Source organism: Sceloporus occidentalis, unplaced genomic scaffold (assembly GCF_023333645.1).
Source record: "Sceloporus occidentalis isolate IW3139 unplaced genomic scaffold, rSceOcc1.0.p SCAF_57, whole genome shotgun sequence".
Taxonomy (NCBI): domain Eukaryota; kingdom Metazoa; phylum Chordata; class Lepidosauria; order Squamata; family Phrynosomatidae; genus Sceloporus; species Sceloporus occidentalis.
Genome location: NW_028317037.1, coordinates 3,883,121 through 3,906,288, shown reverse-complemented (window position 1 = coordinate 3,906,288; position 23,168 = coordinate 3,883,121). Strand labels below are relative to the sequence as shown.

Below are 23,168 nucleotides of genomic sequence, written 5' to 3'. Positions count from 1 at the left end.
CAAGTTACACTTTCTCAGTCTCAGAAGAAGGCAATGGTAGCAAGGATTTTACCAGAGGACCTCAATGTGTGGGGCGGATTGTATGGGAGAAGGTGATCCTGTAAGTAAGGTTATAACCAAGACCTTGTACTATGCCCTGAAATTAATGGGCAGCCAATTAAGAGATTTTAATATAGGTGTGATATGGTCACCTCTAGATCTTCCAGTGACCACTCTGACAGCCATATTTTGGATTACATGAATTTTCCAGACTTGGTACAAGGGTAGCTTAGGTAGAGCGCATTACAGAAGTAAAGATGTGAGGTTACCAGAGCATGCATGATAGTTTTCGGGTCTACAAGTTCCAGGAAGGGGCGCAGTTGGCATATCAACCAAAGCTGATAACAGGCACTCCTGGCCATCGCATCTATCTGAACTCACATCTGGAGCAATGGATTCAGGAGCACCCCCAAACTGCAAACACAGTCTTTTAGGGGAAGTGTGACCCCATCCAGGACTGGTTGACAAACCTCCATACCTGGATTAGGATCTCCATCAAGTACCTCGGTCTTATCTGGATTCAGTTGTAATCTGTTTCTCCTCATCCAGCACATTACTGCCCCAAGACATTCATTCAGAGGGGAGATGCCTTCCGTAGTTGATGCAGAGGTCTGGGGCATAAAGAGATATAGTTGGGTGTCATCAGCGTATTGATAGCACTCCACTCGATTTCTCCAGATGATCTCTCCCAGTGGTTTCATGTAGATGTTAAACAGTATTAGTGACAGGATGATGCCCTGAAGAACGCCAAATTTAAACTCCCTTTTAAAGGAACAACTGTTCCCAAGCATCTCTTTCTGGAATCTGCTGGAGAGATAGAACTGGATCCACTGCAATGCATTGCCCCTGATCCCCAATTCCCTCGGGCTTTCCAGAACGATACCATGGTCGATGGCATTGAAAGCCACTGAGAGATCCAAAAGCTTCAACAGGGTCACACTTCATCTGTCGGTGTTCAAGCAAAGATCATCTACTAAGGCGACTATAGCATTCTCGACTCCGTATCCCGTCTTGAAGCCAGTTTGAAATGGGTCTAGATAATCTGATTCTTCCAAGAATGCTTGGAGTTGAAGAGCAACTTCCTTCTCAATCACCTTGCTTAGAAATGGAAGATGGGAGACGGATCTGTAATTGTTCATGTCCAAGGGATCTAGGGAGGGCTTTTTCAGAAGACGCTGAAGCACTGCTTCTTTTAAGCAAGATGGAAAATAGCCCTCCCTAAGAGATTCATCTATGATACATCTCAGATGAGTCCTAAGTCCATCTCCTCCTTGGAACACTAGCCATGAAGGGCAAGGGTTGAGAGGGCAAGTTGTCTTCTTCACACTTCCAAGGAGCTTCTCCATGTCCTCAGTACTCACAGATTCAAATTGATCCAGTATGATCTTATTCACTGAGTTACTGGACACCTCACCTATAGCCTCTATAATAATGTCGGCCTCTGGAAGAAGGGAAGGAGTACGCCCTTCCTTCCTTCCTTCCTTCCTTCCTTCCGGAATGGAGCCCAAGCTGCAGAACTGGACTCAGGAGAGAAAGGCTGGGAAGACTCTGCTTTGTACATATATCTCTTTCTCTCTCAGTGCGTGTGTGTTTGCCTCAGTTCTTATGGCTGGGAATGGAGCTGAGGGCTGAGGAAAGAAGAACGTGTCAATTTTGTGCAAATGCAGAACTTCTGTGCATCAAAGAGTCCAGTGTGTTGAAATAGCAAAGAACTTTATTGAGAACACATAGAAGGAATTCAGTGTTTAAGCCAGAACTGCCCACTCCAAGCCAAACTATACATTAAAACCCCAAAACCTAAAACACCACCCTCCTCCCAACCTAGCCCCCATCTCCAAATCCTACAATCTATGCTCCACAGGTAACAAGGCCCCCTTTGCCACCCCCAGAAACTAACCCCCTTTCTGTTAATATCGGCCCCCAACTTTCTTCAGCCAACATCTCACCCATTGCAAAAACTAACATTCCCATAACTATTTGAGCCAGATGCAACAAATCCCACCCCTCTATTTCGCTAACCTATACTACAGTCTCCAGTCAAATTTATAAACTATGATCTATACTAACAGCAATGAAAACCTAAACTTAACAAAATATAACTTTAAACATAAACAGACTTAGCCACAGACAAACCACAGACATATGGATAGACAACCCTTACAAACATAAGTATAAGGGTCTTTTCACTGCTGGATTGAAAATATATTTTCTGTATTCATTCTTGACAAAAATAATGTTAATTCACTTCTGGGATTTGTTTGGCTTCTTTACTGTGTGGCCTCTCTGATGTCTCACTAGATTTGACCTCAAAGAAAAACATTTCCCACAATGCTGGCATTTGTGTGGCTTTTCTCCTGTGTGGACTCCCTGATGTGTAACTGGGCTTAACTTCCAAGAAAAACATTCCCCACAATGCTGGCATTTGTATAGCTTGTATAATGGAAAGGACAAGGGCTCTCCCCACTTCCCTCCCTCCCTCCCTGTGAGGGCAGTCATGGCTTCAGGGGCTGAGACTGTGCATTCACAGATGCCCCCAAAGGGCCTTCTTCAGCATGCGCAGGAATTGCCAGAGCCTAGATGCTGCTGCTTATTCCGCTGGCGGCCTTTACAGGAAAGGAAGATATGCGCCGGGAGCTCAGCAGCCTCCCCTTTCTTCCTTCCCTCTTTTCTTCCTTTAAGGAGATCGCAATGGAGGCCAAGGTGCAGAGCTGGACTCAGGAGGGAAAGCCAGTAAAGGAAGGCTCTAGTTTTGAAATATAGCTCTCTCTGTGTATCCTGTATGTTTGTGTGTTTCTGTGCACATATGTGTGTGTGTGCCCCTTCTGTTCTTATGGCTGGGAATGCAGCTGAGGACTGAGGATAGAAGAAAGGGTTAGTTTTGGGAAAATTCAGAACTTCTGTGCATCAAAGAGTCCAGTGTGTTGAAATAGCAAATAACTTTATTGAGAACACACAGAAACCCAGTGTTTAAGCCAGAACTGCCCACTCCAATCCAAACAATACACTAAAGCCCGAAACGTTCAACATCACCCTCTTCCAAACCTAGCCTCACCCCCAATTTCCACAGTCTATGCCCCACAGGTAACAAGGCCCCCTTTGCCATTCCCACAAACTAGCCCTGATTCTCTGATGTTTCACTAGGTCTGACTTAGAAGAAAAACACTTCCCACAATGCTGACATTTGTATGGCTTCTCTCCAGTGTGGACTCTCTGATGTCTCACTAAGTGTACCTTCAAAGAAAAACATTTCCCACAATGCTGGCATTTGTAGGGCTTTGCTCCTTTGTGGACTCTCTGATGTCTCACTAGGTCTGACTTTGAAGAAAAACATTTCCCACAATGCTGGCATTTGTCTGGCTTCTCTCCTGTGTGGACTCTCTGATGTGTCACTAGGTCTGACTTCAAAGAAAAACATTTCCCACAATGCTGGCATTTGTATGGCTTCTCTCCTGTGTGGACTCTCTGATGCTTGACAAGAACTGACTTGTAGGCAAATCTTTTCCCACAATGCTGACATTTATGTGACTTCTTTCCTCTGTGGACACTTTCATGACTGACAAGTTCTTCTGTAAACAAGGACAATGACAGAGAAGACTGAATCTCAGCGTTAAGAGAGGAAGGTGTTACTCCAAGATTTAGCCCTACGTTCACCCCTTCCTACTTCAGGTTAAATTAATAAAGTTGGTGTGAGTGACCCAAGCATGAAACTGTTCTGGATGCCCCCAAATCCATATAATGATTGTATCCTTACTCATAGGAGCTAGCAAAGAAGAGATTGTAGGGGAACTGCCATGAGGAAATCAGTGGAAGCAGATAATCAGGCAGTTGAAAAATATTCCATTAAATATGTGTAAAAATATTTTGATTGAAAAGTGGCATCATTTCCTGTGAGACTGCCATAGAGTGTTTAGTCAGAGCACATGGCATGATGCAAGCTAACTGCAGAGGATGCTTAATGCTGTGTGGCACTAAATGACTCACAACCAACACAGTAGACAGCTAAAAGGGCCAATGTCATTCTAGGTTGCATCAATACAAGTAAAGTTTCTAGATCAAGGGATGTAATAGTGCTACTCTATTCTGCTTTAGTCAGAATAATCCTGTGTCCAGTTCAGGGCCCCACAATTTAAAAAGGATGTTGTCAAGTTGGAACATGCGCAGAGGAAGGCAGCCAAAGTGGTGAAGGATCTTGAAACCATCAAGCCCTTTGAGGAGCGACAGTAAGAGCTCTTTGAAAGTGAAACTCCCTTAGTTTTGTGGAGTCCACTTCCTTGGAGGTCTTTAAACAGAGGATGGATGGTGTTTGGAAATGTATTCCTGCATGGCAGAAAGGGGTTGAAGTGGATGGCCCTTGTGGTCTATTCCAACTCTATGATTCTATAATTCTAGTGGAATCAGCACCATGATAATTTAGTACAAAAGGGACCTCAGCCTTCATAGAAAGGACAATGGATTCAGGTTCTTTACCCACAGAAGCCACATTTTCATAATTCTCCATCATGACATAATTGTACATAAGTCTCTGTTTCTTCGTCAACAGATTCCATTCATCCTCTGTGAAATAGACTGCCACATCCGCAAAGGTCATCTGCAACAGAAAACAGCCCTCATCCAGAGAGTGACTAAGGAAAAGGGGAGGAAATCACATAATGCATCCAAATATTATTTCATCACTTCAGAATTCAGTGCAGGAAATAAAGTTTAAATTATGTTAGCAAGCAAAAACCTGATGCCTTTAAATCTAGTTTGTCTCAGATCCTTTCAATATAATATACTTAGGGAGCTGGACATGTTTAACCTGGAGAAGGCAAGGTTAAGAGGTGATATGATAGCCCTGTTTAAATATATGAAGGGATGTCATATTGAGTGGGGAGCAAGCTTGTTTTCTGCTTCACCAGAAAACAGGATTCGGAACAATGGATGCAAGCTCCAGGAAAAGAGATTCCACCTGAACATTAGAAGGAACATCCTGACAGTAAGTGCTGTTTGACAGTGGAACACACTCCTTCCTCGGAATGCAGTGGCGTCTCCTTCCTTGGAGGTCTTTAAGATGAGTTTGAATGGCCATCTGACATGTATGCTTTGATTGAGAGTTCCTGCATGGCAGGGGGTTGGACTGGATGGCCCTTGTGGTCTCTTCCAACTCTATGATTCTAATATCATAAACAATATAATTTAGGCCATGGCTGGGATATTGAGGATGTATTAGGATACTCACTATCCCAATACAAACAGAACATTTAGCCACCAAAGAATTATAGTGCATTTAGAAATTTCTTGCAACATTTCAGAGGCAAACGTCATTTTTAATAACAATTTCGGGGAGCACGCTGGTATTGAGGGCCACTGGGGCTACTCCATATTTAGATCCAGAGATGTTCCCCCATATCCTCCAACATTGCAGAGATGGGAAAAGCAAGACACATGTGGACAAGCAATCCGGAAGGCGGTGAGGATGGCCAAAGTTGTTTATGAGGAAGGTCACACAAGCAAGGAAGGGTACAGCACTTTGCTTTAGCTTCAGTCTCCTGGGAAGGGCAATAACCTGCTTCATTCTTTCCTCTCCTCTCCCCACTTTTGAGTTGATGGGGTGCAAACTGAATGGCACTCAGGAACTGAAGTGAGCTGAGAAGGGGGAAAGTGGGAGGAGGAGAGAGCAACCGGGACATTTTTGAAAGCCCCTGAAAAAGTGGGGTGACAGAGGGTTAACCAGGATTGTCTCTGCCATATTGGGAGAATATGTTCTCTGCTTGCTTTCATGAACTGGCCTAGCAGTGACACAGATGAAATTATTAGTCAAGAACTTCAGCTCACCAAAGAATACTTGTACCTCCACAGCCTCATTCTCTTGGAGTCCAACTCCCTCTGCTTGGCCTCTGTGTTAGACATCAGGTGGGCAGGGGTCCTGGTGGTCTTGCACTTGGGTCACTTCCAGCAAGAGAGGCCCCAAAGCCGTGTAGAAGGAAGCAGAGATGAGGTCCCTGAGAAAAGAGACCAGGGTTAGGACTGGCTTGGCAAGAAATCCTGCAGCACTCAAAGACACAGAGAACAGCATCCTGCTGCTGACATATGCAGGTGACATGTGCCTCCTTTGGGTCAATGCAGAGGTAGGCATCCCCTTCCTCCCTCTTCACCAAACAAAGCCCCCTGGACCTAGCATAGATTCACTGCAGCTCCCCTACACAACAGTGGTGAAGGATGAGGGGATGGGGAATTGGAGAGGGCCGGGTTATGTCCCTGTAGGTAGATGTGAAATGATTGCATCATAAATAAATCATCTGCTGAAACCTCCAGAGGTCCCCAGTGCTTACCCCCAGCACCATCCCCTTTCCAAAGAAGGCTGCATCCGCACTATAGAAATAAGGCACTTTGACACCGCTTTAACCGCTCAGTGCTATGGAATCCTGGGCTTTTACCTTTGGGATACTCAGCCTTCTCTGCCGCAATGAACTACAAATCCCAGGATTCCACAGGACGGAGCCAGAAGAGTTAAAGTGGTTTCGAACCGGATTATTTCTCTAGAGCAGATACAGCCTAAATCGGTTGTAAAAGGATAGAAGCACCCAAGTCTTGTTTTTACTCTCCAAATAATGGTTTTCCTTTTAAAAAATAAGTAGTTTGTTTTATCTGTAATCCTTATTTTTGGTGTTCTTGTTTGTTTCTATATTTATTTGGTCATTTGAGATGGCTTCCTTCTTCCCTGAAAATCTCTTAATAAGAAACTGGGGAGACTTTTAAAACCTCCCAAAGGAGATCCTTTTGGCCTTTTTTGGGGGACTAGCCTCCTCTTAGAAGCCAAAGCCCAATGTTTATGAAGAAGAAGAATAAGGCTTGTATTAAAACTATTCTCCCCATTTCTGATCCCTTTTAAAACCCTTGTTCCCCAGAAGGAGCAGAGCTGTGTAATAAAAAAACCCTCTCAGAAAAGAGCCACAAAAGACACACAAAGAGACACAGTTCCTTCCTTTTGGCCCAAGGAGCCTGGCCTCCTTCTCTCTCTGGAGCCTCAGGAGAGAAAGAGAAGCCTCTGTTCAACTGAGGCTCAGAGAAGGTTCTGGGACATTATTCCTCACATTCACAAGCAAAACAAAATGGCTGCCAGAACACAAAATGGCTGTTGGAGCACAAGGAGGCAGGGACTGGGATTCCAGCCAATCAGGGCCAGGGATGGTGGGAGGGACTGGGATTCCAGCCAATCAGGGCCAGGGATGGTGGGAGGGACTGGGATTCCAGCCAATCAGGGCCAGGGATGGTGGGAGGGACTGGGATTCCAGCCAATCAGGGCCAGGGATGGTGGGAGGGACTGGGATTCCAGCCAATCAGGGCCAGGGATGGTGGGAGGGACTGGGATTCCAGCCAATCAGGGCCAGGGATGGTGGGAGGGACTGGGATTCCAGCCAATCAGGGCCAGGGATGGAGGGAGGGACTGGGATTCCAGCCAATCAGGGCCAGGGATGGTGGGAGGGACTGGGATTCCAGCCAATCAGGGCCAGGGATGGTGGGAGGGACTGGGATTCCAGCCAATCAGGGCCAGGGATGGAGGGAGGGACTGGGATTCCAGCCAATCAGGGCCAGGGATGGAGGGAGGGACTGGGATTCCAGCCAATCAGGGCCAGGGATGGTGGGAGGGACTGGGATTCCAGCCAATCAGGGCCAGGGATGGTGGGAGGGACTGGGATTCCAGCCAATCAGGGCCAGGGATGGAGGGAGGGACTGGGATTCCAGCCAATCAGGGCCAGGGATGGAGGGAGGGACTGGGATTCCAGCCAATCAGGGCCAGGGATGGTGGGAGGGACTGGGATTCCAGCCAATCAGGGCCAGGGATGGAGGGAGGGACTGGGATTCCAGCCAATCAGGGCCAGGGATGGTGGGAGGGACTGGGATTCCAGCCAATCAGGGCCAGGGATGGAGGGAGGGACTGGGATTCCAGCCAATCAGGGCCAGGGATGGTGGGAGGGACTGGGATTCCAGCCAATGGCAGCCCTGAGGAGGCAATCATGTGTAAAATACACATCATAAAAACATCACAAAGTATAAACATTCCAATTACAGTAATTGCAGGGCAGTTATGCTGTTATGAGCGGAAGTAAACATATACACAGTTATGATTATATATACATGCTGATGTTGACCAGAACCTGGGGGATATATACATGTACATATTTCTCCATGCATTTGGTTATGTTTAAATTGTATGCAAGTAGAAGAGTATATATAAATGTGTTTATATATATATATACTGTATATATATATATATATATATATATATATATATATATATATGATGCAACATGTGCTGGCATATCTCTCTGTCTCTCTCTGTCTCTGTCTGTCTGTCTGTCTGTCTCTCTCTCTCTCTCTCTTTATATATATATATATATTTAAATACGTTTGCGTACCCATGCAGACGTTCAGACAGATATCTATGGGTATGTATAGATGTATCTATGGGCATTGTATGCAAGATCTATAGACTTGAAACATTCCATACACACACACACACACACATATAGGCTCATAAAGGTATGAATGCACTTAGATAGAGATGCCTACACACACACACACACACACACGTACAGATGTATATGCAGAAACACACATGCACACATCCATCTGTTGTTGTCCATTGTTCTGGTCAATTGTTCCAGGTGATGCTGGAGAAGAGGCCCTGCCTCCAGTGGAACCAGAGACTGCAGGCGATGAGGAGAGGGACTCCTTGCCCAATGCATCGCTCACCCGGAGGCCTAGCACTAGGAAGGCCAGTCCCCCCACCTTCACAAAGGCCACATTCCCACTCCGTCATTTGCCCTGGACAGAACTGGGCAGATCCAGGTGCCCCATATCGAATCTCCCCGGAAACAAGTTCCTACTACCCTTTACCTCAATCGGGGTAATCTACCCCCTGAACTTGACCCGATCATGACTGGGGCTGAGTTCATATTTGCTGGCAGCAGGGAAGAGACGGTTGTTTTCAAAAGGAAAGGGTCAATAGTCCGCTTCCAGAAAACCACACTAAGGGGATTTGCCCTGGATCTCTTGTGCAAGCCCCTGACAGAGTTGTGTTAAAATTGGTGTGAGTGTGAACTTCAAACTTTTAAACCGGTTTGGGAACCAGGGTAAAATGTAGTCTGAATGGCCCCTACATTTAAGGGTGAAGGGAGCAAGAAACAACAAGCAAAGTCTCAACACTTCCTTTGACCATTGCAGCGTTGGAGCGTGTCGCCACCCTCGAACTGTCAATGGCTCACCTGCAGCAAAGCCAGGAGTAGCACAGAACGTGGCAAAACAACTCCGTGTGTGGGTCTTCCTTTTTCTATTTTCAAAATTTCTTATTACACTGGGATATTCCCATGATAGTATTTAAATTACCAAATATCAACCAAATATTAATTATTAATTTAATAGAATGTTATCACCTTTTCTTCAAATGTTTTAAGACAACTCCATTCCATTTCTAAATATTCTTGATTTCCCTCTTAGTAAGGCAGATACTATATCCATATTTCTAGCTTCATATATCTTAATCAACCAATCTTTGATAGAAGGATTAATTGTAGATTTCCAAATTTGAGCAAATAAGATCCTTGCACATGAGACCATATATAAAACAATTCTATTGTATTTTACTGACTTTATGTTGTGTGTCATGTTTAGTAAAAATAAATTTGGTTCAAAGGGGATATTCATATCAAGAATGTTTTGGATGGTTCCATGAATCCTTTGCCAGAATCCTTTAGCTTTAATGCATGTCCACCAATATGAAAGAAGCTTCCCTCGGTTTCCCCGCCTTTCCAGCACTTAGTATTACCAGTTTTGTATATCTGGTGGGTTTTTTGGGATGTTCGATACCACCTGTATAACATTTTGATATCATTTCCTTTATAGTTTTGGCACAGAGTGAATTTATTTGGTCCTTTCCATGATTTTTCCCATTCCTCTATAGTTATAGTTTTATTTATATCACCTGCCCATCTTACCATGCTGTGTTTAATAATTTCATCTTCTAGATCTCTTTCTTTTAATAGTTTATAACATTTGGATATGTGTTTACCTTTTTTGTCCATCATAATTTTATCTATTTCATTGATATCCATCGTTAACCCAGGAGATTTATTGTCTGCCTTAAAACGATTGTTTAATTTGTTGTATAAAAACCAGTCCTTCATGTTTCCTCTTTCATTAAGTTCTTCCATAGATTTCATATTGTATTTTCCTTCTGGTGTTTGTTTATTAAATCTCCATATCTTAGCCATGGAGTATCTTTGTCCTTTGTTCTATTGTAATAGGCTTCTTGCAATTACACCCAAAATTGATGACTCATTTTATACCATACTTTAAGCAATGATCTTCTTATAACATGATGGTTAAAAGTATCATTATCTTTTGGTTTTGTATACCACATATATGCATGTATACCAATATTCAGGTTAGCTTTTTCTGTATTCAATAAATGCTTGTTTTCTAATTTGAACCATTCTTCTAACCATTTGAGACAAGCTGCATAATAATACACCTTAAAGTTTGGTAAGTTACATCCCACCTTGAAGCAAAGATCAATTACTAAGGCAACCATAACAGTTTCGACTCCGTATCCCATCCTGAGGCCAGTTTGAAAAAGACCGCTTGGAGATGAAGAGCAACTGCCCTCAAAATTATGTTGGTTAGAAATGGAAGATGGGAGACTGGTCTGTAATTGTTCATCTCCATGGGATCTAAGAAGGGCTTTTCCATAAAGGGCCGTAGCACCGCTTCTTTTAAGCATGATGGAAAATAGCCCTAACTAAGAGATGCATCTATGATATATCTCAGGTGATATAAAAAGGGCAAGGGTCGGGAGGGCGAGTTCTCCTCTTCACACTTCGAAGGAGCTTGTCCACATCCTCAGTACTCAGATTCAAATTGATCCAGTATGATCTTACTCATGGACACCTCACTTACAGCCTCTGCAATGATGCTGATGCCCAATTTGGCTCTTATCTGAGAGACATTATCTGTGAAATAGTCATTTAAAGCATTATAGTTAGCTGTGGAAGGCTCTAATAATGGGTTCCGGGAGGAAGGTGCCTGAAACAGGTCCCAGATCCAACCCCCCCCCCCCCTGACTTCAGCAGTCCCTTTATGCTTCTCTTCCCTTGGCACTTTCATTCCTTTATTCCTTCCTTCTCCTCTTTTAACATACATTGCTTCAAGCGGGTCCAAGGCCCTTTCAGCATGATCCCAGAACCATGAGATTCCCCCAAATGAATGAGGGCTCTCCCCACTTCCCACACTTAGAGCAGCTTCAGGGGCTGAGAGTCTGCATGCGCAGATGCCCCAAAGACCCCTTCTCAGCATGCGCAGGGATCGTAAGGCCTTTGCTGCTGCTGCTGCTTATTCCGCTGGCGGCCTTTGGAAGAAGGGAAGGACTACGGCCTTTTTACCTTCCTTCCGGAATGGAGCCCAAGCTGCAGAGCTGGACTCAGGAGGGAAAGGCTGGGAAGGCTCTGCTTTGTACATATAGCTCTGTCTCTCTGATTATATATGTGTGTTGGCCTCTGTTTTTATGGCTGGGAAAGGAGCTGAGGGCTGAGGAGAGAAGAAAGGGTACATTTTGTGCAAATGCAGAATTTCTGTACACCAATGAGTCCAGTGTGTTGAAACAACAAAAACTTTATTGCAAACACATAATCAGAAATTCAGTGTTTAAGTCAGAGCTGGCCTCCCCAAACCAAACATTAAAACCCCAAAATCTAAAACATCACACTCGTCCAAACCTGCCCCCCCTCCAATTCCCACAGTCTATGTCCCACAGATAACAAGGCCCCCTTTGCCATTCCCACAAACTAGCCCTTTCTGTTAATACCTGTCCCCAACTTTCTTCAGCCAACATCGAACAAATTCCAAATGCTATCATTCCCATAACTATCCCACCCCTCTGTTTAACTAACCTATTCCACCACCATGATCCCCACTCAAATTTATAAACGAAACCAATAATCTATAATAAAGGCAATTAAAACCTCAAAATAACAAAATATAATTGAAAAACATAAACAGGCATATGGACACACAAACCTAACACACGGAATCACAAGGGCCTTTTTTATCACCACAGGATTTAAAATATATTCTTTAGTATTGCTTATTGACAAATATAATGTCAGTTCATTTCTGGGATTTGTGTGGCTTCTTTCCTGTGTGGACTCTCTGATGTCTCACTAGGCTTGATTTCAATGAAAAACATTTGCCACAATGCTGGCATTTGTATGGCTTCTCTCCTGTGTGGACTCTCTGATGTGCCAATAGGTTTGACTTTGAAGAAAAACATTTCCCACAACGCTGGCATTTGTATGGCTTCTCTCCTGTGTGGACTCTCTGATGAGCCAATAGGTATGGCTTTGAAGAAAAACATCTCCCACAATGCTGGCATTTGTATGGCTTCTCTCCTGTGTGGACTCTCTGATGAGCCGATAGGTATGGCTTTGAAGAAAAACATCTCCCACAACGCTGGCATTTGTATGGCTTCTCTCCTGTGTGGACTCTCTGATGTCTCACTAGTTCTGACTTCCAAGAAAAACATTTTCCACAACGCTGGCATTTGTGTGGCTTCTCTCCTATGTGGACTCTCTGATGTGCCAATAGGTTTGACTTTGAAGAAAAACATTTCCCACAATACTGGCATATATTTGGGTTCTCTCCTGTGTGGACTCTCTGATGTGCCAATAGATATGACTTGGAAGAAAAACATTTCCCACAATGCTGGCATTTGTATGGCTTCTCTCCTGTGTGGACTCTCTGATGTGCCAATAGGTTTGACTTTGAAGAAAAACATTTCCCACAATGCTGGCATATGTTTGGGTTCTCTCCTGTATGGACTCTCTGATGTGCCAATAGGTTTGACTTTGAAGAAAAACATTTCCCACAATGCTGGCATTTGTATGGCTTCTCTCCTGTGTGGACTCTCTGATGTCTCACTAGGTCTGACTTTGAAGAAAAACCTTTCCCACAATGCTGGCATTTGTATGGCTTCTCTCCTGTGTGGACTCTCTGATGTCTCACTAGTTCTGACTTCCAAGAAAAACATTTTCCACAACGCTGGCATTTGTATGGCTTCTCTCCTGTGTGGACTCTCAGATGCATGACTAGGACTGACATGTAAGCAAAATATTTCCCACAGTGCTGGCATTTATGTGGCTTCTTTCTTGTGTGGACTTTCCTGTGACTGACAAATTCTTCTGTAAAGGAGGACAATGACAGGCAAAACTGAATATCAGTGTTAGGAGAGGAATGTGTTACCCCAAGATTTAGCCCCACGTTCACCCCTCCCTATTTGAGATTAAATTAACAAAGTTGGTGTGAGTGAACTGAGCATGACCCTGTTGTAGATGCCCCCAAATCCATATAATGACTGTATTCTTACTCATAGGAGCTACTAAAGAAGTGATTGAAGGGGAACTGCCATGAGGAAATCAGTGGAAGGCGATAGTCAGGCAGTTATAAAATATTCCATTAAATGTATATAAAACTATTTCAATTGAAAAGTGGCATCATTTCCTGTGAGACTGCCATAGAGTGTTGAGTCAGAGCTCATGGCATGATGCAAGCTAACTGCAGAGGTCACTTCATGCTGTTTGGCACGAGGATATGACTCACAGCCAATACAGTATACAACTCACATGCGGATTGGTGTGGGTTGGAGTTGGGTGTGTAAGAGATTGTGAAATGGATAGAAGTCAGAGAGGAAAGTTGGTAAATATTTGTTTTGTATTGCAATTCAAGATAAAGAACTTCTAAGGACTTTGAGCAAATCAACTGTGTGTGAGTAATTTTTAAGTGTGGAAAGTGGTTTGTGCATTGCCAATGCCTATATCTGGAGATTTGCTTCTGTACTCTGCTATGTTATTGTTGAGCTCTGGGAGTGTCGCCTTCACTGGCTTGTGAATCGGATCAGAATTCAGATCCAAGAAAGACCTAAGAGCCAATGTGACAATCCTGTTTGGCTGAAGTATTTCACCAAGCACCCATTGCATTTATTTCAGTTTCAGACAATTCTTTCCCCACCCAGGAAACATCCTAAAGCAATTTAAACCTTTTTGAATGCTCGGTTTCTGCCCCCAAGCAACAACTTCAGTATAAATATCAGCCCCAACCGGCTGTTCTTTAGTTTCAGTCCAGTTGCAGACAGACAGTCCATTGGTGTACATCTCACTACACTCGCCAGCCCCACTTGCCACAGGACTTACTGACTTCTCTCCCCTTTCTGGACCCTCAGCAATTGGAATCAAGATCCATCTAGGTAATGTATTACCATTTGCAAAGCCTCAAAGTATTCGCCACTCCCACCTTTGTTACTCAGTTCTTGTGTGTGTGTGTGTAAACACCTATATGTGTATATGTCTGTGTATGCGTGTATTTTGCTTTTCCCCTAAATAAAACACAAAAAACTATTTGAAATGCCTCTGGAGTTCTGTGTGCTTCTGGGCCTGCTATAGTTGGGATGAATCCCGAGGTCACTGTTGCCCCAATCTCTCCTTTGGGCTAAGTATGAAATTCCCCTAAAAGCATAGCTCTTGGGAGTGTCCTCCCCAGACTCCAGCATTTCGAGTGACAAAGGGCCTCTGGAATCAACCACGGAGCTAAGCAAGCTTAGGATGGAAAAGAAACATTAGAGAAAAAGGAGTTTTTGTGTTACTCTTTCCTCTCTTCATAGACATTGCTTATAATTGCTAAATGGAACCCTTAATATGTATGAAAACAAGGGCCTGATTTCAAGTTCAGTTCTTAAGTTCAGTGCTCTACAAGGGGCTACCTTTGTCCCAAGTTCGGAAGCTTCAATTAGTTCAAAATGCTGCACCAAATTGGTCACCGGAACATCTAGGTCAGACCATATAACACCAGTTCTAAAATCTCTATATTGGCTGCCAATTAGCTTCCAGGTGCAATACACAGTGATGGTTATTACTTTTAAAGCCCTACATGGCTTGGGCCCGAGCTTCTTGAGGGAAGGTCTCTCCCTACACAATATGACCCACACTCTCAGAACATCTGGGAAGACTTTATTAGATTACCCAAAGGTCAGGCTAAGAACAACTTCCCACTGAGCGTACATAGCCATGGCCCCCAAGTTATGGAACAACTTGCCAGAGGAGATCTGTCTTATCACCACCTTGGATGCTTTCAAGAAAGCACTTAAGACGGATCCCTTCCGGCAGGCTTACCCACCCGACCTCTTGTAAAGAACTTAAGGAAAAATCCCACTTCTGATCGCAATTGTGCATTTTATACAATCTTTTTATTTGTCCCAAATTGAGTTTTAAGCAACTTGTTTTTTTACTGTGTGTAAAAAGATGCTATTGTTGTTTTGTGGCTATTTTACAGGTAAATACAAATAAAACCTATTATTATTATCTGAATGATTGCTGGCTGCCTCCCAATCCCCAAGGCCCCTCTTCTGGCCCTTCCCAGAGGTCCCTTCCTCTCTGCACAGAGCCAGGCGATCCTGGCTTTGCTCCTGCCTTCCCCTCCTGGCTTCCAGAGGCTTGATCCCCTTCCCTTTCTCCCTCCGATCTCCAACCTTCCCTCTTGCCCATCTGCACTGCTTTACCATTTAACCCTCAGCATCTCTTTCCTGCCTTTCTGTTTTTCACATTGCCTCCATCGCTCTATCACAGACACACATCCACAGAGTGTGATGCATAAAAGGGACACTTTGAGGTTCATTTCTTGAGAAAGGCAGGGCAATCAATATACAACTAATGCATTAGGAAAGGCAGAAGAAGGAGTCTGGGACCTGGTTTTTTATATTAGTGAGGGTCACGTACCAGGGATGAGCATTAAAACAGCCTCTTCAGAGCCAAAAAAGGCTGGAAGAGGGGCTACAAAAGCCAGGAAACTTGATCAGGAATGGCATAAGGACCATTTGGAGGCAAAAAGCATTAATCTCCATGGCTCCTTCCCACAAAATTCCAGAATTGGCAGTTTAGGATTTGATATTTAGAATCCTTACAAAGTGGAGAACAATAGTGCCTCACTAAAACTAGAAATTCCAAGATTCCACAGGAAGTTGTTATGACAGTTAAATTACATATGAAAGGGAACTAGGAATGGTAGTAGAGCACAAGTTGAACATGTGTCAACAGTGTGACGCAGCAGCTAAAAAGGCCAATGTGATCCTAGGCTGTATCAATAGGAGTATAGTGTCAAGATCAAGGAAAGTAATAGTGTCACTCTATTCTGTTTTGGTCAGGGCTCACTTGCAATAATCCTGTGTCCAGTTCTGGGCACCACAATTCAAACAGATGTTTAGAAGCTGGAGCATGTCCAGAAGAAAGAAACCAAAATGGTGAATGGTCTGGAAACCATGCTCTCTGAGGAATCTCTTAGGGAGCTGGATATGTTTAGCTTGGAGAAGAGAAGGTTAAGAGTGGATATGACAGCCCTGTTCAAATATTTGAAGAGATGTCATATTCAGGATGGAGCAAGCTTGCTTTCTGCTACTCCAGAGAAAAAGACATGGAACAATGGATGCAAGCCACAGGGACAAGAGATTCCTCTTAAACTCTAGGAGGAACTTCCTGACAGTAAGAGCTCTTCAACAGTGGAATATACTCCCTCAGAGTTTGGTGGAGTCTCTTTCTTTGGAGGTCTTTAAACAGAGGCTGGATGGCCATCTCTCGGGGGTGTTTTGAATGTCTGTTCCTGCATGGCAGAAGATTGAACCAGATGGTCCTTGTGGTCTATTTCAACTCTTTGATTCTATCATTCTAAAGGGGAATCATAGCGCTCTGACAGTAGATTATGAAAGGGCCCTCAGTCTTCACAGGAAGGGCAATGGATTCAAGTTTCTTACCCACAAAGGCCACATTCTCATAATTTTCTATCATAACGGAACTGTACATAAGTTTCTGCTTCTTTGTCAATAGTTTCCATTCCTCCTCGGTGAAATATACTGCCACATCCGCAAAGGTCACCTGCAACAGAAAATAGCCCTCATCCAGAGAGTGACTAAACAAAAGTGGAGGAAAACACATGGTGCATTGCAAATATTATTTCAATACTTCAGAATTCAGTCCAGGAAATAAACTTTAAATTCTGTAAGCAAGCAAAAAGCTACAGCATTTGAGATCCAGTTTGTCTTGAATCCTTTCAGTATAATATACAATATAATAAAGAATATAATTTAGGCCATGTCTGAGATATTATTGATTGATGAGGATACTGACTATCCCAACATGTATAGTACATTTAGTCACTATTGAATTATAGTGCATTTAGCCATATCTCACCTAATTTCAGAGGCAAATTTCATTTTTAAAAAACAGTTCTGGGGAGTACTCATGGCTTGAGGGCCACTGGGCCCACCCTCAATTTAGGTCCAGAGATATTCTTCTATAGCCCCCAGCATTTCACAGACGGGGAAAAGAAGACACATGTGGACAAGCAACACCAGAAGGGGATCAAGATGGCCAATGAAGATCACACAAGCAAGGAAGGGTACAGTAGTTTGCTTGTGCATCCGACTCCTGGCAAGGGCTAGACCGTGCCACCTTTTCGCCTCCCCTCTCCCCTCTTTTGAGTTGATGGGATGGACACTATTTTGAACTTGTAACACATTTTGCAACAACTGAACTGACCTGAGGAGAAGGGGGAAAGTGGGAGGAGCAGAGAGAAATAGGACATTTTCAAAGCCCCTGAAAAAATGAGGTGACCGAGGATTACCAAGGACTCTCTAGGCCAAACTGGGACAGTATGTTCTCCACTTGCTTTCATGAGCCGGTCCAGACACAGATGAAATGAATAGTCAGGATGGCAACTTACCAAAGAGCTGTTGTTCCTGGGCAGTCTCATTCTGTTGGAGCCCAACTCCCTCCGCTTGGCCTCTGTGTCGGCCATCAGGTGGGCAGGGGTCCTGGTGGCCCTACACTTGGTCACTTCCAGCAAGAGAGGCCCCAAAGCCGTATACAAGGAGGCCGAGATGGAGTTCCTGAGAAAAGGGACCAGGGTTAGGATTGGCTTGGCAAGAAACCCTGCAGCACTCAAAGAGACAGAGGACAGCATCCTGCTGGTGACATACGCAGGTGACATATGCCTCCTTTGGGCCAATGCAGAGGTGGATATCCCCTTTCTCCATCTGCACCAAACAATGCCCCCTGGACCTAGCATAGATACTCCATGCCTTCTTAGGGTGGTGGGGGATCAGGGGATGGGGAATTGGAGAGGGCCCTGGTTATGTACCCAAAGCTAGATGTGAAATGAGTGCTCCATAAATAAATAAATAAATAAATAAATAATCTGCTGAAACCTTCGGAGGTCCCCAGTGCTTTTCCCCAGCATCAGCCACTTTCCCAAGAAGGCTGCATCCACACTATAGAAATAAAGTACTTTGGCACCACTTAAACCTTTCAGTGCTATGGAATCCTGGGATTTTACCTTTGGGCCACTTAGCCTTCGGTGACAGATAGCTGATGCCACAATGAACTACAAATCCCAGGATTCCATAGGATGGAGCTAGGACAGTTAATGCGGTTTCAAAGTGGATTATTTCTGCAGTGTAGATACAGCGTGAGTCGGTTTTAAAAGGATAGAAAGCACCCAATTCTTCTTTTTACCCTCCTAATAATGGTTTTCCTTTAAAAAATAAGTAATTTGTTTTAGTGCCTAATCCTTATTTTTGTTGTTGTTTGTTTGTATGTTTGTTTGTTTCATTCTTGGTAATATGAGTTATTCTGGTCTGCCTCCTTCCTTCTTGTCTGAAAATCTATTAATAAGGAAACTGGGGAGGCTTTTAAAACCTCCCAAAGGAGCTACTTTTGGCCTTTTTGGGGGACTAGCCTCCTCTTAGAAGCCAAAGCCCAATGTTTGTGAAGAAGAAGAATAAGGATTGCGTTAAAACTATGCTCCCCATTTCTGATCCCTTTTAAAACCCATCTTCCCCAGAAGGAGCAGAGCTGTGTAATAAGAAAACCCTCTTAGAAAAGAGACACAAAAGACACACAAAGAGACACACTTCCTTCCTTTTGGCCCAAGGAGCCTGGCCTCCTTCTGACTCTGGAGCCTCAGGAGAGAAAGAGAGGCCTCTGTTCAACTGAGGCCTCAGAGAAGGTTCCGGAACATTATTCCCCACAGTCACAAGCAGCACAAAATGGCTGCCAGAATACAAAATGGCTGCCAGAATACAAAATGGCCACCAGAACACAAAATGGCCTCATCTGCCTCAGCACTTGGCAGTTGGAGGCCTCAGCACAGCAGTAAAGCCTACCACTTCCAGGCCTTGTCCCTCTCCTCTCCTCTCCTCTCCTCTCCTTCCCTCCCTCCTTGTCTTTGTCTCTCTCCTTCCTCCTTGTCTGCCTCTGACCCCTTCTCACTCTCTGCTCCTCATTCACCCTTCCTTGCACAGAGCTAAATAGAGAGGCAGAAGCTCCTCCCCTTCTTCAGTCTGGCCAATGAGGGCAAAGGAGTTGGATGGCCCCTCCCCCTGCCCCACCCTCACAGGCTCCTGCTGCAGTTAATATGGAACAAGGCAGGAGGGACTGGGGGACCCTGGAGCCCCAGCCACACAGACACTGGCCAAAGGCACACATTCCCAAAGCCTAAGACCCATGAAATGGCAGCCCTATGCAGGGCAGGGCCCTCCTCTCTCTGGCCCTGTAGATGCTGGGAGATACAGTCCAGGGAATGCACTGTAAATCCCATTGGCAAGGAAAGGCTGCTACTACTCTCTGATGTCTCACTAGGTGTCAGAACCTGTTATTAATATCAGTTATAAGGTTATATCTTTTCAGTTCATGTACATTCACTTGATTTAAAAACCTCCCAAAGGAGCTACTTTTGGCGTCGTTTGGGGGACAATCGTCATCTCAGTGGCCCTCCTATTAGAGACCCCTCCTCTTTTGACCCAAATCCTTTATGAGGCCAAAAACCCCTTTGTTAGGAAGCGAACACCGAATATCTCAGGAAGGCTCTATATCTCTGAGGGTTGGAATCCTCTGATCAATGGTCCACATCCAAACGTATACCAAAAGTAGAAAGTCTATTGTAAGAGCATTGCAGTAGTGATCTGTAACACTTTTTTGCAGAGTCTGAGGCTTCAGAGAAAAATGTACACTTTTAAAATTATTATTATTATTATTATTAACCTTTATTTATAAGGCGCTGTAAATTTACACAGCCTTGTACATACAAAAGAGCCCCCTCCTTTCTCCCCCTGCTAGTTCCCCACCCCACACAACCTTAGCCAGGTACCCATCACAACCTAGCCTCACTCAAGACATTTGAAACATTGCCAGCTAAGAATAGTTGTCTAAAACAACACTCCAAAGCACTTAATAGGGCCCCACTTAGAAACTAACACCACTTTAATATTCTTCCCATATACCCTCCACCCCCCCCCCAACATCTTAGCTAACAGAACAATATAGATCAGATATCTCAAGACATACATGAAGTGATTATATAGCAACTGAATATATACAGCATTATAACTGATCTCAATAACAGGTTCTGACAATATCTCCCAAGGCCCCCTCCCTCCAGGACCCCCTTCCACTCTTCCCCTCCATCTCTCTCTCTCTCCTTTGAAGTCCTCAAACTGCCAACTGCCAAGCACTCAGGCAGAGGCAGCCTTTTTGTGTTCCAGTGGCCATTTTGTGTTCTGGGGGCCATTTTGTGCTGTTTGCGACTATGGAGAATGTTCCAGAACCTTCTCTGAGGCCACAGTTGAACAGAGGTATCTCTTTCTCTCCCTGAGGCTCCAGAGAGAGAAGGAGGCCTGGCTCCTTGGGCCAAAAGGAAGGAAGTGTGTCTCTTCGTGTGTCTAGTCCTCTCCTTTCTTGGGAGTCTCTGTGGGGCCATGAGATTTTTTTTTTTTTTTGAGGGGGGGGGGGAATCCCAGAGAAACTATGGAACCTCAGAGTATGATCAAGATTACAGGGTTGTTTCTCAGGAAGGAGAAGCAAACTAGGAGGGGATACAGCCTTTTGCTTTTGCCTGAGCCTCTGGGAAGGGCCCCTCTTCTCCTTTCTCCCTGGCTGTCTTCATGGAGGGCAGACTCCTTTTGCCCTTTGGACTCAGTTTGCAGCAATGGCAGTGAGCTCAAGAGAAGGGGAGAAATGGCAGCAGGAGGAGGAAACTGTGGCCTTTGAAGAGCAGCTGAAAAGGTGGGAGGGCAGAGGATGAACCAAGGGAGGGTCCCTGCCAAACTGGGAGAGTTGGGGGCATTCAGAAGGAGCTGGGCCTGTAAATGGAGGAGGAGAAGGGGGCTTATAAAATGACCTCCATGGATGAGGAAGCTGGGCCAAGTCCATGGCATACAATGGCCCAGTGAAACCATGTCCATGTTGTAGGAGCCAGTGTGGCCTAGTGGTTTGAGCATAGTGGAACTACGACTCTGGAGTTCAGATTTGGAATCCTAGCTCTGCCATGGAAGCCCATTGGGTGACTTTGGGCAAGTCACACTCTCTCAGCCTCAGGGAAAGGCAATGGGAAAGCTATTCTGAAGACATTTGCCATGGAAACCCTGTGATAGGTCTGCCTTATGGTCACCATAAATTCAAAATGACTTGGAGACACGCAATAATAACAACAACAAAAGCAATGTCTATTATATAAAATGGCAAAAACAAGAGTTGCTCTTGGAATTTACATTGTGTTTTCAAGCTTTGGATGGTTCAATCCATGGGTAAAGAAATCTGTAGATAGAGAGGTCCATCATCGTCCTCATCATCATCATCATGAAAAAATAGAGGGTCTTCTTTATCAGATTTTTATCAGGAGGGCGACTAAAATGGTGAAGGGTCTGGAAACCATGCCCTATGAATAACACCTTAGGGAGCTGGGGATGTTTAGCCTGGGGAAGAGAAAGTTAAGAGGTGATATGATAGCCCTGTTTAAATACTTGAAGGGATGTCATATTGAGGAAAGAGCAAGCTTGTTTTCTGCTGCTCCAGAGACTAGGACCCGGAGCAATGGATACAAGCTGCAGGAAAAGAGATTCCAGCTCAACATTAGGAGAAACGTCCTGACAGTAACGGCTGTTCGACAGTGGAACAAATCCCCTCAGAGATTTTTGTGGAGTCTTCCTCCTTGGAGGTCTTTAAACAGAGGTTGGATGGCCATCTGTCAGGGATGCTTTGATTGAAAGTTCCTGCATGGCAGAATGGCGTTGGACTGGATGGCCCCTGCGGTCTCTTCCAACTCTACAATTCTATGATCAAAAGTGTTAAAAATCAAACAGGAGAAAGGCACCACTGTTTTGTGCATTTTGGATGTTATTGTTTACAGTGTGGCCAAAACACCTTCTCCTGGATATGCTTTCTAGATTCCAGGATACTACATTTTTTTAACTTTGGTGCTAAAAGGAAAAAAACCATATAGGACCAACAACAATAACACAGATACAATTAAGAGACCTGACAAAATACAAATATTCACAAGCAACAAAACTTGTGAAACATACTAAGGCGGGGTACAGGCCGCCAGAAAGAGGCACGTCCCTGGCCCATCTCTTTTCTCCGCAGAAGCGCTGCAACAAACAAATTCAGCAGTGGTGTTGCGGAGCAAAAAAGGAGCACGTGGAAGTGGCTCCTTTTTGCGCTGCACTTCTGCCGCCCCGAAGCACCAGCGATGGCGAGGGCACATTGAAGTTGCGCCTCCCTGTTTGGAGGTGGCACATCTGCAATGTCACCATTATGCGCCGCGTATGGTGGGTGTGCTGCAGCTGCGGCGCCCTCGTCACTTGCGAGGGTTGCCAGCTGTGTGGGCACTCCGCCTACCAGGCAACCTTCACACGTGACGAGAGTGCCTCAAAGGCTTCTAAAGGCTTCTAAAAACTGATCAAAGCGGCTAACAGTAAAAGCACTGGTAAAACACAATAACAACTTGTCATTGTTGGGTCCCAAACCCTCCCAATTCCTCCCATCCACAATAAAATACAATTAAATTCTTAAACAATTATGAAAACAATTATTAAAAATAGGGCAAAAGCAGTTAGAGCAGTTGCTGAACAATTCAATTAATAAGAGATTGCTGGAATGCTAATCTCGAAAGAGATATGTCTTGATGAGCTTTTTAAAGCCTTAAAGACTGGTGATATATCGGATCTCTTCTGGAGGCTGTTCCATAACTTGGGAGAAGGTCCTTTGTGTAACTGCAGA

The 23,168-nt window shown here is 44.4% G+C and overlaps 2 protein-coding genes and 1 long non-coding RNA gene across 3 annotated transcripts in view; 1 reads left to right on the top strand and 2 right to left on the bottom strand.

Moving 5' to 3' along the window:
* Nucleotides 1-23,168, top strand: part of LOC149287725 (uncharacterized) — a 415,509-nt gene that overhangs the window by 136,714 nt on the left and 255,627 nt on the right. The gene's annotated exons all lie outside the window — the stretch shown is intronic.
* LOC149287727 (uncharacterized) overlaps nucleotides 1-23,168 on the bottom strand; it is a 253,773-nt gene that overhangs the window by 26,576 nt on the left and 204,029 nt on the right. The gene's annotated exons all lie outside the window — the stretch shown is intronic.
* Nucleotides 1,931-23,168, bottom strand: part of LOC149287734 (uncharacterized) — a 41,085-nt gene continuing 19,847 nt past the window's right edge. The window contains exons 4-5 of the mRNA XM_089492524.1: nucleotides 12,204-13,281; nucleotides 1,931-3,563 (exon numbers count right to left, since the gene is read on the bottom strand). Coding sequence (XP_089348650.1) covers nucleotides 3,088-3,563; nucleotides 12,204-13,281 — 1,554 coding nt within the window. The 3' untranslated portion in view covers nucleotides 1,931-3,087. The remainder of the gene's footprint in view (nucleotides 3,564-12,203; nucleotides 13,282-23,168) is intronic.